General features: G+C 49.7%; 3 protein-coding genes across 3 annotated transcripts; 1 reads left to right on the plus strand and 2 right to left on the minus strand.

The window, feature by feature from the left end:
- Window positions 1-5,511: 5,511 nt before the first annotated feature.
- Window positions 5,512-8,091, plus strand: FIESC28_08764 (uncharacterized protein; the record flags this gene model as incomplete). Its single annotated transcript, XM_031162902.1, has 1 exon — window positions 5,512-8,091. One exon carries the CDS (start codon window positions 5,512-5,514, stop codon window positions 8,089-8,091), a length of 2,580 nt encoding a protein of 859 aa, XP_031013031.1.
- An 838-nt stretch (window positions 8,092-8,929) lies between these two features.
- FIESC28_08765 (uncharacterized protein) lies at window positions 8,930-10,961 on the minus strand (the record flags this gene model as incomplete). The annotated part of the gene is made up of 7 exons (XM_031162903.1): window positions 8,930-9,262; window positions 9,316-9,650; window positions 9,698-9,958; window positions 10,011-10,170; window positions 10,224-10,589; window positions 10,637-10,872; window positions 10,922-10,961. 7 exons carry the CDS (start codon window positions 10,959-10,961, stop codon window positions 8,930-8,932), a joined length of 1,731 nt encoding a protein of 576 aa, XP_031013032.1.
- Window positions 10,962-12,684: 1,723 nt separating this feature from the next.
- Window positions 12,685-14,352, minus strand: FIESC28_08766 (uncharacterized protein; the record flags this gene model as incomplete). Its single annotated transcript, XM_031162904.1, has 3 exons — window positions 12,685-12,948; window positions 13,002-14,077; window positions 14,145-14,352. The coding sequence occupies 3 exons, from the start codon at window positions 14,350-14,352 to the stop codon at window positions 12,685-12,687; spliced, it is 1,548 nt and encodes a 515-aa protein (XP_031013033.1).
- Window positions 14,353-14,370: the final 18 nt, after the last annotated feature.

Genomic DNA, 14,370 nt, shown 5'->3' on the forward strand with positions numbered 1-14,370 from the left:
TTTAACTTGTCATTCTCTACTTTTACCAAAAGCAGAACTCCGCGTGTGCTTGAGCAGTAATTTGATACAGAAGAGGCTGTTGCAAAGCAAGTCCAGTTCCAGCTGCTTGAAAGCGATTGGTTGGCAAAGAATCACCATCTCGATCAAAGGTCGTAGACCCTTCGTCCGCCACGATGTTTCGTATATAAAACGGCAGAAGAGAAAAGTCAGTAAGTGCGCAAGGCCAATGCGCATGTTTAAAAACTCAAAATTTGATGAAAGGACTGTGCAACATGAAGTCTCAGTGCTCAAGCCATGATAATCGTTGATGAAACCAGCCCCGGTAATCAGTTTCTTCTTCTTCTCCTTCTGAAGGGCCGTCACTGAGGGAATCCGTGCAATCAATCAAACCGTATTGAGAATATCTCGCAACGTTTTCCATGGCCGTTAATGGAGATCATCTGTCTGATACATGCCATCCGCAAGCAAGACTTGCTTTTGTTAATACGCGGGTCTTTGGGCATGACCGGTTCCATTCGGTTGTGTTCGCGATTCCACCACTCAGCTCAACGGGAACAAAGAATGGAAGTTTCCATGCTTCATCAGCCACCTCCTAGCTGCCTCAAGAGGCAACCTATCGGCCAACGACCAACTAACAGCCTGCAAGGCCCAATGCAGTTTCTCCTCCGGTCGGAGCAATATGCAGGTACCGTACCTGTACCCTGTTCGCCCTCGTGGGTTCGCCATTGTCCTGAAAAGGTTGGACCCCCCCTGCAGACAGATAGACCCATATTGAGGACCCATGCGTATACCAAAGGGTTAAAAAGTGATATGGTATCAACTGAAATGTAACGCTGAACACACGGCAAGGGTCCATTTAGTTTACAGGCCGATAACGTAGAACTACAGAAAGTACTTGAGCTGGATGTGCAAGGCGAGTCAGCTCTGGTACGGGTAAGCACTTGGTGAAACTACCAAGAGCAAAGGATTACACTGACTGACGACGATCAGTGGAGAAGTCGGTGCGAGCTGGATCGACCTAACAAGAACAAATCCACAGCCTAATCGATCGTAGATGAGGTGACTAAAGATCAGCATATCCAGCAAAACTAGTCCGAGTATAATTCCACTTTGCACATGTATGATAGGATTGATAACTGACCATTTCATAACGTACGAGAGGCTTGATTGCTTGTCCTATACGGCAGCTCATTAAAATCAGCCATCAACTTCAGATATCACTTGGGTAAGATCAACAGTTGGTTGGCGTCCAGAGCATTCATGGTAAAACAGCAATGTCACCTCACTGTTACCGTTTACTACAATAATAGTAGGTAGTCACCGTTTAGGTAACTTGATTGAGAAAGTATAAAGCCTATTATGGCAGATCAAGTTTCTATGACCACGGTCTGGCCGCAACTCGAAACACACAAAAGAGACATAGACACTAATGACCCTTGTTAGCGTTGTTGGCTAATCCCAGCCGGGATCTCCAAGACCGACCGTGGAGACCTAACGATGCAGCGTTACATGGTGTGTTGCATTCGAAAATGGCTCGATCTTCTCCGAGGTGAAGCGGAACAAAATAATAAACCTTGCAGTCAAAACGAAACAATAACAGCGATGTTCTGTTATCGACATAGTCTCCCTGATATTATCACGATGCTTATCACAGCGACTCTGTTATGAACTGAATGTCATGACTGGATTGAGGATTCCGAGAATCCCGGTTTCACTGTTAGAGATAGGAGATGGGAGATTGCCCATTTGTGAGAATCCCATCACGGAGAAATTCTACACTAGCAAAGCCGTTAAATGGGGCTTTCATGTCAACTCACAACCGTGCAGGAGGCTAATATCGAAGGGAAAGATTTATGACGCAAGCAAGTCATGGAAACAGTCAATAATTATTCCGGTGCTCTTGTGCAGGTTGGGCTGGACGTTGCTTTTGCTATGCATCAAGTAGATAGAAAGTACATATTGAACAATAAAAAATGTGAGTTGAAAGATCGGCATAAGTGGGTAGTTCTTAATCAGATCCCGTGTTGCCATTGCAAGCCCAATGCTCAGCTCCAAGTTCAGGTGGAAAACAGGGCTTGTAATGTTGCGACTGGCTCTTTGGGTTGTTCTGTTTTTTCTTTCTGTTTCAAGTTCAGATTTGTGAACGTCGATCAATAGAGTTTCGGCAAAGAGAGATATAGCGCACTTTACCAAGTAAGCATAGTTTCAAGGTTGGCTATGGTTAGGTTTGATGATATCGCTGGATGTATCAAGTCGTGCGCAGAGCAGATGCTGTTACACAACGTCTACAGAATCATGCTTGAGATGTGTTTTAATATGTGCACTGATGTCAACTTGGTAGTAGTTCGACTCAACAGACTACCCGAAAGTGTTTGTATTTGCAGATCACTTGGAATCTAGAAGCAAATGATTCAAACAAATGCTGGCATGGTTTGATGCAGGGTATTGTACCTCTCTTCTCTCGCCAGGTCTTCTTTGGGATAACCCCAGTTCCAGAAGAGGGTGCACATGCGGGAGACGAACAAAAAGACAATCACTTACTGTAAGGCTGGATGGTACAGTATTTGGCCTGTATCAGATTCACGGCTGAGCAGATGGTGATTGGCTGTCCTGATGTTGAAACAGACTAGGGCGGCCTGGTCCTGAGACATCACTGGCGTCAAGATGGATCTGTCCAGGGTCCATCTCACCACGCGACTGGACGATGGTGGCGCTGGTGCTAAAAATGAACACCACAACGGCTAGGAAGGGTGGGTAACCTTGCAGTGTCGTCTCTTTTTGGCTGTCCTACTGTATTAGTGCTGTTATCCATGATGATCGAGAGCCAGTGAGTGCCGTCTCACACACAGACATTACCTACCCTATCAGGTAGATGACAAAACAATTATCCTTCGAGACTTGGGTGCCAAAATAGTGTAGCATAAGTGATAATATAAGCTAGTAAATGTGACCTATTTATTTCGTCTCTCGTGTTTCTAGCGGTCAATTCTTCTGGTACTCTGGCGCCTTTGGTGGCAGATGACTTGCAATGCTTGACTGCAACCGCCATACCCGTTGATAGGCGCCAAGTCATCACCATCAGAGCATAGAAGTCAGCCAGTGAATGAGAGTGACTACAGTCTGCATACCTACATAGCACCTCAAAACATATGTCTCAGGCGGAAGAAAGCGCGGACATGTCACTGAATCAACTCCAGTCTCAACATACTCGTCAAGAATCTGATAATAACGCCAAGCCCATTTTTGGCCGTCTTAGCCAGACCATCGGTCCCGGAAACCTCTTTGCTATAGGTGGCATGCTTCCGAGATTGATCCCAGTCAAGCACGGTCGGTGGAAGCGGTGGACATGTGGACTGGCTCTATAACACCACCAGTCATCCATCGTCCAGCATCATTGCTAAAGGGGAAGTGCTGCAATTTCCTTTGACGTAGCAACCCGCGTGTGAGCAAGCTCGTCCTACTAAAGTTGTGAGGGTTACCTGGTCGATGTATTTCCGAAGGCCTGCTGTAGATCCACGGAGAGTGAAGGTTGATCTTATTTTTAGCATTAAGTGAAAAACATTATTGCAGTTGAATCATGTTATCTTGAGCTACTCAGGTACTAAGCTACTAACCTAGTCTGATGCTGTATCTGTTACTGACAGGTAATGAAAGACGAGACGAGTCAAAAGCTGCCAACCGTTACCACCGTCAACACTGAGCCGGTTAAGGAAGCCTCGCTGCTTGGCGTCTTCCCTCGCCTACCTGAGATATACCGTCGGTGGCTTGCAGTCTGGTGGCTTTCTGGGGAAAAAGAAACCATCGGATGATTTAGGTTGTCCCAGGTAGACAAATTCTAGTGGCGGTCTCGCACCAAATTCCCGCCTGGGCATCGAGTGAGCGTTGTAGCGCGATTGGCGGACAGTTAGAGGCTACAGGGTGCTGTACCTGCAGAAGTGCATCCGGAGAACCGTGCATAGGTCGCCGCTCCCCACTGTAAATGGATACCTTCCAGGGAAGGCCCTGATTCTTAATGAGGTCTACTAAGGTGGCGGAGCGTTTCACTCACCAGTTGCACTTGCCCATTCACAGAGCTTGATGATACCCAAGCAAGCCAAGAGACGGCAGGTGCGAAAGGAGTAATTTTCCCATGAGGGAAAAGTGCAAGAAACATTGACAGCAGGGGCGAAAAGTCATTCCCCCTTTTGTTGATGCCGTAGAGTAAGTTATGACAGGTTTGCTACATGAAAAGTACTGACCTGTTTAGTTCTAGACATCTATTGCTACTATCTGAGTCCGCAACCGCCACTTGAATCGGCTCTTGTCTCGATTCGATAGGACGGCTTTGACTGTCTCAGCTACCCGCTTCCAACGTCTAGGTGCAAGCCTCATAGCGGGGTGTGAAAATTCCATCCATTCCCGCTCCCAGATGCCCCGCTATCCGTCCATCAGCTTAAACGCCCACTGGACTCTCGATTGCTTTTGCTTTTCGCTTGGTCACAGGCGCCGCAGCTAACCAAGTCTTCGTCAACACGTGCAGTAGTGTCTCGGAATTTTAGACATAATATGCATAACCGTTTATCACCATGCGCAGTGTTGGCTCTCATGCACTGACTTTTCGGTTCAGAAAGCTGAACGGCAACATTTGGAGGTGCAACGGGACTTTTCGATGCCGAAGATAGGCCAGCTGAAGGAGGCCCAGTCAAGCATAAACAAAGAGTTATGTCAAACTTTCTAAGAATATCGCATCGGCTAAGAGGAGAGACAAGGGCTGCTCTCATCCATGACCAGGCACAAGCATCGCATTGGCTATCGTTGATTGTGTCCCTTGCATGGTGCCAGCAACGTCGTTCGTCAGTCCATTCAGAGCCAAGACCTGAGAGAGATACACACCCCTGAAGATTCTCAAAGCAAGTCCACAGATCATTGGGCGTGCACCCGAGCTGCTGTTAAAGACCCCTGCGCATGGAGCCATATCTGAGGCCAGGGCCCCTGTCACACTATGATCCTGGCAATCGTACCTGAGCCGCTCTGGGACTGCGAACCGCTTTGCCAACACCTCGCCGGAGAACTTTGACGATAGATGGACCTCCAAATCCTAGGTAGCGCTTTCCGAGCCCCTAACCGAAGCTCGACCTGAACTGAAAGCCTACAAGGGGTTCCCATAGATGCTTCCATCTCCACCAGCGATACATGGATTACCAAAGGGGCAATCCCTGTTTGGCACCAGATGCCGGATTGCCCGCTGTTTGTGGTCTCCAGCTCTCCTGCTTGGGAGCTGTGATGAAAGAGTTGGGTGAGTTGTGGATTGGGTATATAGATGCTTCCCATTCCCTCCCATATCGAATCTTTCTTTTGGATCATCACTCACCTCTTTTCTTTTCCCTTTTCCTTTACATCAAAATTCTCTTTTCCGGTGTCAAAGTCATTCGTTTCCTTTGACTCCATTTCTTAATATTTTGTTTTACATACAACTACACTCGCTACATATACAACTAGTTATTATTACCACACCCCCGAAAATCATTCACCATGAAGGCCAACTTTGCCCTTCTGGCTCTCACTGCCGGCCAGGTCTCTGCTCACTGGGGTGCTTGGAAGGACGCCCCCAAGTACACTCCTCCTCAGGCTATCGACAACAAGTGTGAGGAGAACCAGAAGAAGGGATGGCAGTGGGATGACCTCCAGCTCGGCCAGTTTGAGAAGTACAACGACTTTGATTTCAAGGGCTGGTCCTGTGGAACCGACAAGTCGAAGCGCGATCTCACTGGCCGACACTTTGGCAAGTCTATCTTTGCTGACTGTGGCAACAAGAAGGAAGAGGCTCCCTCTTTCGGATGCGGCGCTGGCAAGAAGGAGAAGAATTTCTCCCTCCACAAGTTCCACGTGAAGCCCGAGTTCGACTGCCGTCTCGAGTTCCACTACGACATGCCTGATGGCTCTACCTGCAAGCACCAGGCCGACTGTTCCAAGGATGGTACCGACATCTACAACACCCAGTGTGGTGGTGCTAAGAAGGTCCACTTTGTCTACCCCAAGCAGCCCAACAAGCCCAAGGACAAGTGCCGTGTTGAGATCCCCCAGATCGACTTCAACTGTGACAAGCCTTCTTTCCCCAAGTACCCCAAGCCTTCTTTCCCCCCCAACGACGACAAGACCAAGACCATCCCCAACGGTGACAACACCAAGACTGTTCCCGCTGGTGAGCAGACCACTGAGGTTCCTTCTGCTGAGACAACCTCTGCTCCTTACGGTGACAACACTGAGACCGTTCCCGCTGGCGACAACACCGAGACCGTCCCTGCCGGTGAGCAGACCACCGATGTTTCTTCACCCGGTGAGACCACCTCCGCTCCTGTAGCCGACAACACTGAGTCTGTCCCCTACGGCGACAACACCAAGACTTTCCCCGCTGGTGAGGAGACCACTGCCCCTGCCGAGAACACCGAGACTGTTCCCGCTGGTGACAACACCAAGACTGTCCCTGCCGGTGAGGAGACCACCGCCCCTGCCGAGAACACCGAGACTGTCCCCGCTGGTGAGGAGACCAAGACTGTCCCTGCCGGTGACAAGACTACCGATGTCTCTTCCCCCGCTGAGACTACCTCCGCCCCTGCTGGTGAGGAGACCGAGACCCTCCCTGCCGGCGAGAACACCAAGACCGTCCCCGCTGGTGAGGAGACCACTGCCCCTGCCGACAGCACCGAGACCGTCCCCGCTGGTGAGAACACCAAGACTGTCCCTGCTGGCGAGAACACTGAGACCGTCCCTGCTGGTGAGGAGACCAAGACTGTCCCTGCTGCTGAGGAGACCACTGCTCCTGTTGAAGAGATCAAGACAACTGTCTACGACAGCACCTCTACTGTCTACACCACTGAGGTCAAGACCATCACTTCTTGCGGTCCTGAGGTCACCAACTGCCCCGTCACTGCCGGTACTCCTGCCGTTGTCACCGAGACCGTTGCCATCTCCACCACCATCTGCCCTGTCACTGAGACTCTCACTGGCGACAAGCCCGCTCACACCAAGCCTGCTGGCGAGAAGCCCACTGGTGACAAGCCTGTTGAGGGCGGTGACAAGCCCGGTTACACTGCTCCCGCTGGTGACAAGCCCACTGGTGACAAGCCTGCCAAGACCACTGAGGGTTCTTCTCCCCACGCTACCTCTGACGTCCCTGAGGAGGTCACCACCATCGTCACCAGCTACGACAGCGTCTCCACCGTCTACAAGACTGAGGTCAAGACCATCACCTCTTGTGGCCCTGAGGTTACCAACTGCCCTGTCACCGCTGGCGAGCCCGCTGTTGTCACTGAGACCCACGCCGTTTCCACCACTCTCTACCCTGTCATCGAGACCGTCACCCACAAGGCTCCTAAGCCCGTCCAGACCGGTTCCGATGAGAAGCCCCAGACTCCTGAGGTTCCCAAGGATGGCTACGATGTCCCTGATGTTGTCCCCAGCTGCTTGAACACCTTCCTTGACTTCGTCGAGGACTGCAAGGATAACACCGACGCTGCCTGCTACTGCCCTTCCAAGGACTTCGTCGACAACGTCTTCCAGTGCCTTTACGCTCACGCTGAGAACGATGACACTGTCGCTCAGGCCGTTTCTTTCTTCCAGGGTATCTGCGCTCCTTACATCGAGAAGAACCCCGGTATTGCCACTGGTGCCGACTCTGTTACTGAGCACATCACCGTCACCGGCACTACCATCATCACCTCTGCCCACTACACCACCGTCGTCGTTGCTACCACCATCACTGAGGCTTACGTCACTGGTGGTTCCACTGTCGAGGGATCCTCCACCGTCAAGACCATCGAGACCGAGATCGTCGTCCCCGAGGTTGGCTTCACCTCCGGCCCCGCTGGCAACGGCCCCGTCCCTGCTCAGACTGCTCCCGCTGAGGCTCCCGCTGCCGGCACTGAGGCTCCTGCCGCTCCCGGCTACGAGGTTCCCGGCGCCGGTGAGACCCTCATCACCAACAAGCCCGTTGTTGGTACCGGTGGTCTTCCCGTTCCCACCTCTGCCCCTGGCGTTCCCGTGACTGCTGGTGCCGCTCGCAACGGCATGGGCATCGCTGCCGCCATCCTGGCTGTTGCCATCGCCCTGTAAGGGTCATGATGCGCTTCGCACATAAAACCTGTTTCCCTTGTTTCTAGATTAGGTCTTGGTACCTGAGGCGGGACCTGTATGTCAGTTGTATGTTACCGCATCCCGAGGCCTTTCGAGCTTCCTGGGAAGTTAGAAAGTGCTCTCATCAAACATGTATCATTCTTACGATCCTTACGAACTATGCCTTGGTGTGGAGACTTGGTACTGTCCTGACCCGTTTGTGACATTAAGTCGAGAGGTCGAAGAAAAAAAGTAGAAAAGAAAAAGAGCAAGGGAAGTTACCAGTCGAGCCGAGATGCATACGCAGCACATATACCCGCTGGCTGGTTGTAATGTTAATATTGTCATATTTCTGTTTTAAATCAATTCATGATGCTCATAGGTCTTCTCTTTGTACCCGTGAAATGTGCTTGTAAATTCATCCTCGAGTAATTTCGTCCCTTAACCCTCATATATTCTACTCGAGCTCTAGATGACCTGTCTAGAAACAGCCTTTGCGTGATCCTACATCTGGTAACCATGAAGCTCTTGGCATGTATGTAAGTTGAAAAGTTTTGGTTGGTCCGCCATCTCTCTTTTGTCTCATACGCCTGACAGTAGTGTTCGTAGCCATAGAGTCTACAGACGTATCGTTCGTCTTTAGGTGCTATCGAACTTGAAGGTTGTCGCAGGAACTTGTTTTTCGATACCAGTGCTTTAGACAACATCGTAACACGCTGTCTTGAGCCTTTCAAATCAGTCTGCCACGTATTGAGTATAAACTGTTCTTGAATTAAGGGTATAAGCCATAGACTGCGTATTATCTATTCCATACATTCTTGCCATCGTTGTACATAGCTTACAGCTTGGCCCCCTTCTCTTTCCTAGCTTGTCTCTCCCGGTCTCGGAGCAAGCGCCGTAGGATCTTACCACTGGGACTCTTGGGAATCACGTCGATGAACTCAATACCACCCTTGAGCCACTTGTGTCGAGCCTTGTGCTCTTCAACATGCTTGTTGATGCTCTGGGCTAACTCATCGTCGGATTTGCCCTTGGCTTGTGGTGCCTTGACGACGAAAGCCTTAGGGACTTCGCCGGCGCGGACATCGGGGACTTGAATGACAGCGCAATCGTCTACAAGAGGGTGCGTGAGTAGATGGGCTTCGAGCTCTGCGGGTGCAACTTGGTGGCCCTGGTCCAGAGTGTCAGTACTACTGTTATGAGAGAAGCAGTAAGAATGCTTACCTTGACTTTGATGAGCTCCTTAATGCGATCCACGACTACGAAATGCTCTGTGCCCTTTGCTGACTTGCGCACGATAACCTCGTCACCTGTTCTCATCCAGCGACCGTCTTCATGATGAACGAATGTCTCTGCTGTAGCTTTGGCGTTGTTGAGATACCCAAGGACGACAGTGGGACCTTGAACAAAGAGTTCGCCGGGCTTGTTGTACTCAGTGACTTCCTTGCCCTCGGCGTCGATGATCTTTGCTTTCAGGCCAGGCAAGAGAGTTCCCGAAGAACCGGGGTCGATGTCGAGTTCACTTGTTGAAGTCACGACAGGAGAGGTTTCAGTGAGACCTGGGAGGTTAGCCACGAATTACGAGTTCAAGATGCAGAAGTCTTACCGTAACCCTGGCAGATGTGCCAGCTGGGCCAGTGCTTGTTCAAATCGAGTGTTGTTTCTTTTCCAAGAGGTGCAGCACCACTGAAGATGAAGCGCACAGAGCTAAGGTCATACTTTTGGCATTCGGCGTAATTGCTCATCATTTGGATGAAGATGGGAGGAACAAGGGCCATTTGCTGGATCTTGAAGCGTTGGATAGCAGACAGAAGCATCTTGAGGTCAAACTTGGGAAGGATTATTGTCTCATCACCGTTGTAGATACCTTCATTTCTCGTAAGCCACCCGAGCGTCTGAATGAGGACTAGGTTACTTACCGTAATGAGCGACTGGAACCAAGCCGTAGATGTGGCTCAGCGGTAAAAGACCAAGCTGGACCTGTCCATCTACACCAGCCTCTTTGCGGCCTTCGACGTTTTGAACTGTCGCTTGGATGACATTCGCAATGACGTTGCGATGGCTGATTTGAACTGCTTTCTACGACATGTAAGTCCTTTGCCCAAAGAATAGAACTCAAGTTTGAGACTTACAGGAAGGCCAGATGTTCCACTAGAGTAACACAAGTACGCCACTTGCCTCTCACCTTGGCCCTTGACCCAATTCAAAGGCTTCAGCTCAGGCGCGTCTTTACCCTCCGCAATCAAATCGTCAATTGTCTTGAAGGGTTGTCTACTCTCAGCCCCAGGGACAGGGAGGAGGAAGATGCGGTCTTCGGGGATGCCAGCGGCTTTCGCTGCTGGCAAAGCGTTTTCGAGAAGGGGGACGCAGGTGAATAGTGCGTTGGCGCCAGATGAACGAAGTTGATGCTCGAGTTCAGGTGCAGAATAAGCGGCACTGGCAGGCGTTACAATGCCGTCGAGGCGATGAACAGCATGAGTCATGGTAATGTAATCGATCTTTGCGCATCAGTTTCAAGTTCCTGCATAGGCGAGGTTGTACGAACCGTGTTGACAGAGTACAGCGCCACAACTCTGTCCCACTCTGTGCCTTCGCGGATATCATATCCTAAACGCTTGGCCAGGGCGCGCGCAAGAAGCTTCTGGCGCTCAATGACCTCTGCGGTGGTGTATGTCTTGCCAGAGATACCACATGTGAAGGGGTTCTTGGATTTGGAGTGAGGTCTGCGAACGCCATCTTCTCCAAAGACAAATTCCGGAACGGCGATAGAGTCCGGAGGATCTATAGGATGTGAGTAAAAGGCTATGAGAGATGAGTTGAGGAGCGTTACCAAAGGGAAGCTTAACATGAGAAGGCGGATAGAAGACCATTGTGAGTGAGAAGATTTAGAGCTTTGGAGTAGAGTGAAGTAGAGTCAACAAAAGAGAGAGAGAGAGAAGAGATGACGAGGAGCTGAAATATGTACTACAGTTGGTTGGTAGGGTAGACCAGACTGAATCGTGTCAAGCGTGTTTTCATCCTCGGGGTGTCACTCCAAATCTGGGGAAGACCCAGTTTAGCGCCGTTGAAGGGTTTCCACTTTCTCCGCATTTACATCAGTGTCTTAGGATCTTGGCTTGATGAAGCTGAAGTCTTCTCCAATCACGATAGTGATATTTTTGGAGTTGTTCTTATGTTCAACCAAGAACCTATCATGCATACATTTAAAAAAGCTCTTGAGGTCCTCATTGACCTGACAATACTTGAAACTCATCATTATCCGTTATGGGGAGCCTTGACCAGCTTCTTCGGTGTAGAGAATTGGGGAAGTGGACCATAGCCTCGTTATCTCTATGCCGATACCTCGGCAAATGGTTTATGACGAAGCCACCCATTCCGCTCCATTTCCGCATTGATAAGAACGGATCGTCTGTTTATCGAGATGTGTTGAACTATAAATATGTGAATACTATCCAGGTGTTGACTTTGCTGAGATAGTGAGAGACTCGTCTCACTGCCAACACTCGACAGTTATGCAGCGAAAGAATAAACATATTCACATGATCTTAAACAGCTGTCGTAATGAAACTGTGCCTCTTTGCACAGTAATTTGACCAACCATTCATGTCACCGTCGTATTACTTTTACAGGGAATTTCTTCGTGCCTCATCAACGGTTTATTGAGAACCTGGGGTTTCATTCTTAGACAAAGTCCAATTAAGCTTCCATGTAAGCCTGCATTACACCAGTCACACAAGGCTCAATCGCTCAAAATGGTTCCAGAAGGTGAGATTTAAGCGTACGATGAACTTTCAAGAGTGGATTAGTTCGCGATGTTGATCAAAGGTACGAGTCACTAATGTGCAATGTCTACACCTCAAGAGTTCTCCATTAGCATCATTTAGGTCATTCTCTATAAAGCAAAACATAAGCCTTTTACTCAATAGGGCATATGCTCACACCCTTGACAAAGCCGATGAGCTTTATAATAAAGTCTGGTAGTGAGGCAATCAAGAGCCTCCACACTCAGCCTCTGAGACTGTGGCACGCTCTTGCCAACCGTCAAACGGTCGCCATGTCATTCATTCGCCAATCAAGAGTAAGAAGGGATATTAGATTCATTGGCCGTTGGAAAGAGTATAACTGCAGCTTTCCCAGGTAAATAAGTAAGGCTTTCCGAACGATCGAGCTACAAAGGCCGTGAGGCCTCACTACAAGCCACAGGATGCGCTGGCCCATTAACCAGACTTGATGACGATCATGCAGTGGCAGAGAATTCTCTGACAACTCAATGGATGCGCCTCCACGTTGTGGCGCTTATGCCTTGCACAGCACATACGAGACAACCCCTACAGTTGTCGATGCCATGCACGAAATCATACATGCATTGATCGGAAAAATAGGTCCAAGCCATACACCCAATCGGTGCCAGAGATATCCCTACACGACAATAGTGTATTGATCGACGACGAATCAACTCAGATGAAGCCGAAATGCAAAGACAAACGCCGCCGTATGCTTCAAGGCCATATACGCCTTAAATGCGGTCTATAACTTCCAATCATCATATGCTAAAAATATCGTCAAGAATATATACAATCATAATATCATCCTCTAAACCAGATTCAGGCCTAGAGCAAATCCACCAACTACAGCAAAAACCCAGCCAAGGGGCGTAGGCTGCCATGCGGCATTGTCATCGTCGCCGTCGCCGTCACCGCCAGCACCGGAGGTGACGGTAACAGTTGCCTCACTAAAGGTCTGTGTTGTTACGACGCCTGTTGAGCAGTCGCGCTCAAAGTCGGGACATGAAGTGATGGTGTAGGTGGTTGTGTACGGTCCAGTAGGGAATGAGTTGCCTGTGCGAGTAGCGCTTCCCTGTGGAAATTTATTAGTGTCATCGTTTCGCAGGCAGGAGTCTTGTGACTTACACGTCCAGTGGCTGTGATATCAGAGCTCTTACACTTGCCCGTCTCACTGGGCACAGCGTCAGAACCAGAACCAACAGCAATAATATCATCATCGCCACAGTTGGCAGCCTGAGCGAGATGAATCTTCTCATTATCCCAGTCAAAGACAAAGTATCCAGCACGTAGAACAGAGTCACCAAGGATCTGCTGGTCGGTGGTTGGAACCAGACCAATGTAACAGGTTCCTGGACCAAGCTCAAGGATGAAATCAGTGAGAGCGACCCTGATAACCTTGTCGCCGAAACCAAAGTCAACGGTGGCGTCAATATCCCGGTTTCGGCAGTCGGTCGTGTAAAAGCCCTCGCCATCATTCTGAGCACCGAGTTCTTGTAGGATAGGTCGCGCGACAGACATGTGCATGCGAGTGAGTGTCGTTCCTGAGTCGAGCATGACATTGGAGTCGTCCCTCGATACGCGGATATTCCTTGTTCTACCACCAATGGTGACACCAAGACTGTTTAATCTGGTAGCAAGACGGTATTCGCCGCCCTCGCCTCGGATGATATCAACCGTCTCCAACGCCCCGATGTACTTGCTGCGATCAATACCACCATAGATAAGAGCTCCCTCGGAATCTTCGGAATGTCTCAGATCAAGCGCAAACACGCGACTGTTGATGAGACCTTGATCAGCCATGGAAGTAAGCAACAAGCTATAAGGCTCATTGCTATCGTATCCGGCTCTCAGGTCAGGCGCAAGGCCTAGAATACCCTGTGAGATACCATTGCTCTCCTCCAACACACCAAATGTCTGGTTCTTCAGCTCTTCGTCTCCAAAGGTGAAGACGTCGGTAAAGTATCGAATGGTAGCAGAGGTATGCGTCGATGAATCGGATGCGTCGCCATAGTTGAGTGTCTCGCCGCCGAAGGGACCGATGGGTGGTGTATCTGACTTGTCAGGATCGTACTGACCAAAGTCGAGACATTGGTTGTATTGAAGAGCGCTTTGGGCTTCTTGACAGTCGGGGTTTACCCATAGTTCGTTCGAGCCGGTATCGAGCAGTACAGTTACTTTCTGTGGTGGTGAACCTATCTCAACTGTTCCATGCTGTTAGTACAATATTCGTGAGGTATGAAGACGATGATGTAATGGGTAGTGACGCACTATCTGTCGCATAGAAAAAGTCCTTGTTCTCAAGTCGCACTGCGATAGCTTCATCCTCATTTTGTCGTTTGCTGTGCTTATTCTTTGATCGCTCGACAGTTCCGACATGCATAGACAAATATCCTTTACCGGCCTTTGATCGCGGGAAACTGAGGGCATTGACGCTGCCGAGGATAACGGCGGCGGTACTTATCGTGGTCCACCTCATGATGAGATTATATGGTGT

Source organism: Fusarium coffeatum, assembly GCF_003316985.1.
Source record: "Fusarium coffeatum strain FIESC_28 chromosome Unknown BRIP53273_contig_211, whole genome shotgun sequence".
In the NCBI taxonomy this organism is placed as follows: Eukaryota; Fungi; Ascomycota; class Sordariomycetes; order Hypocreales; family Nectriaceae; genus Fusarium; species Fusarium coffeatum.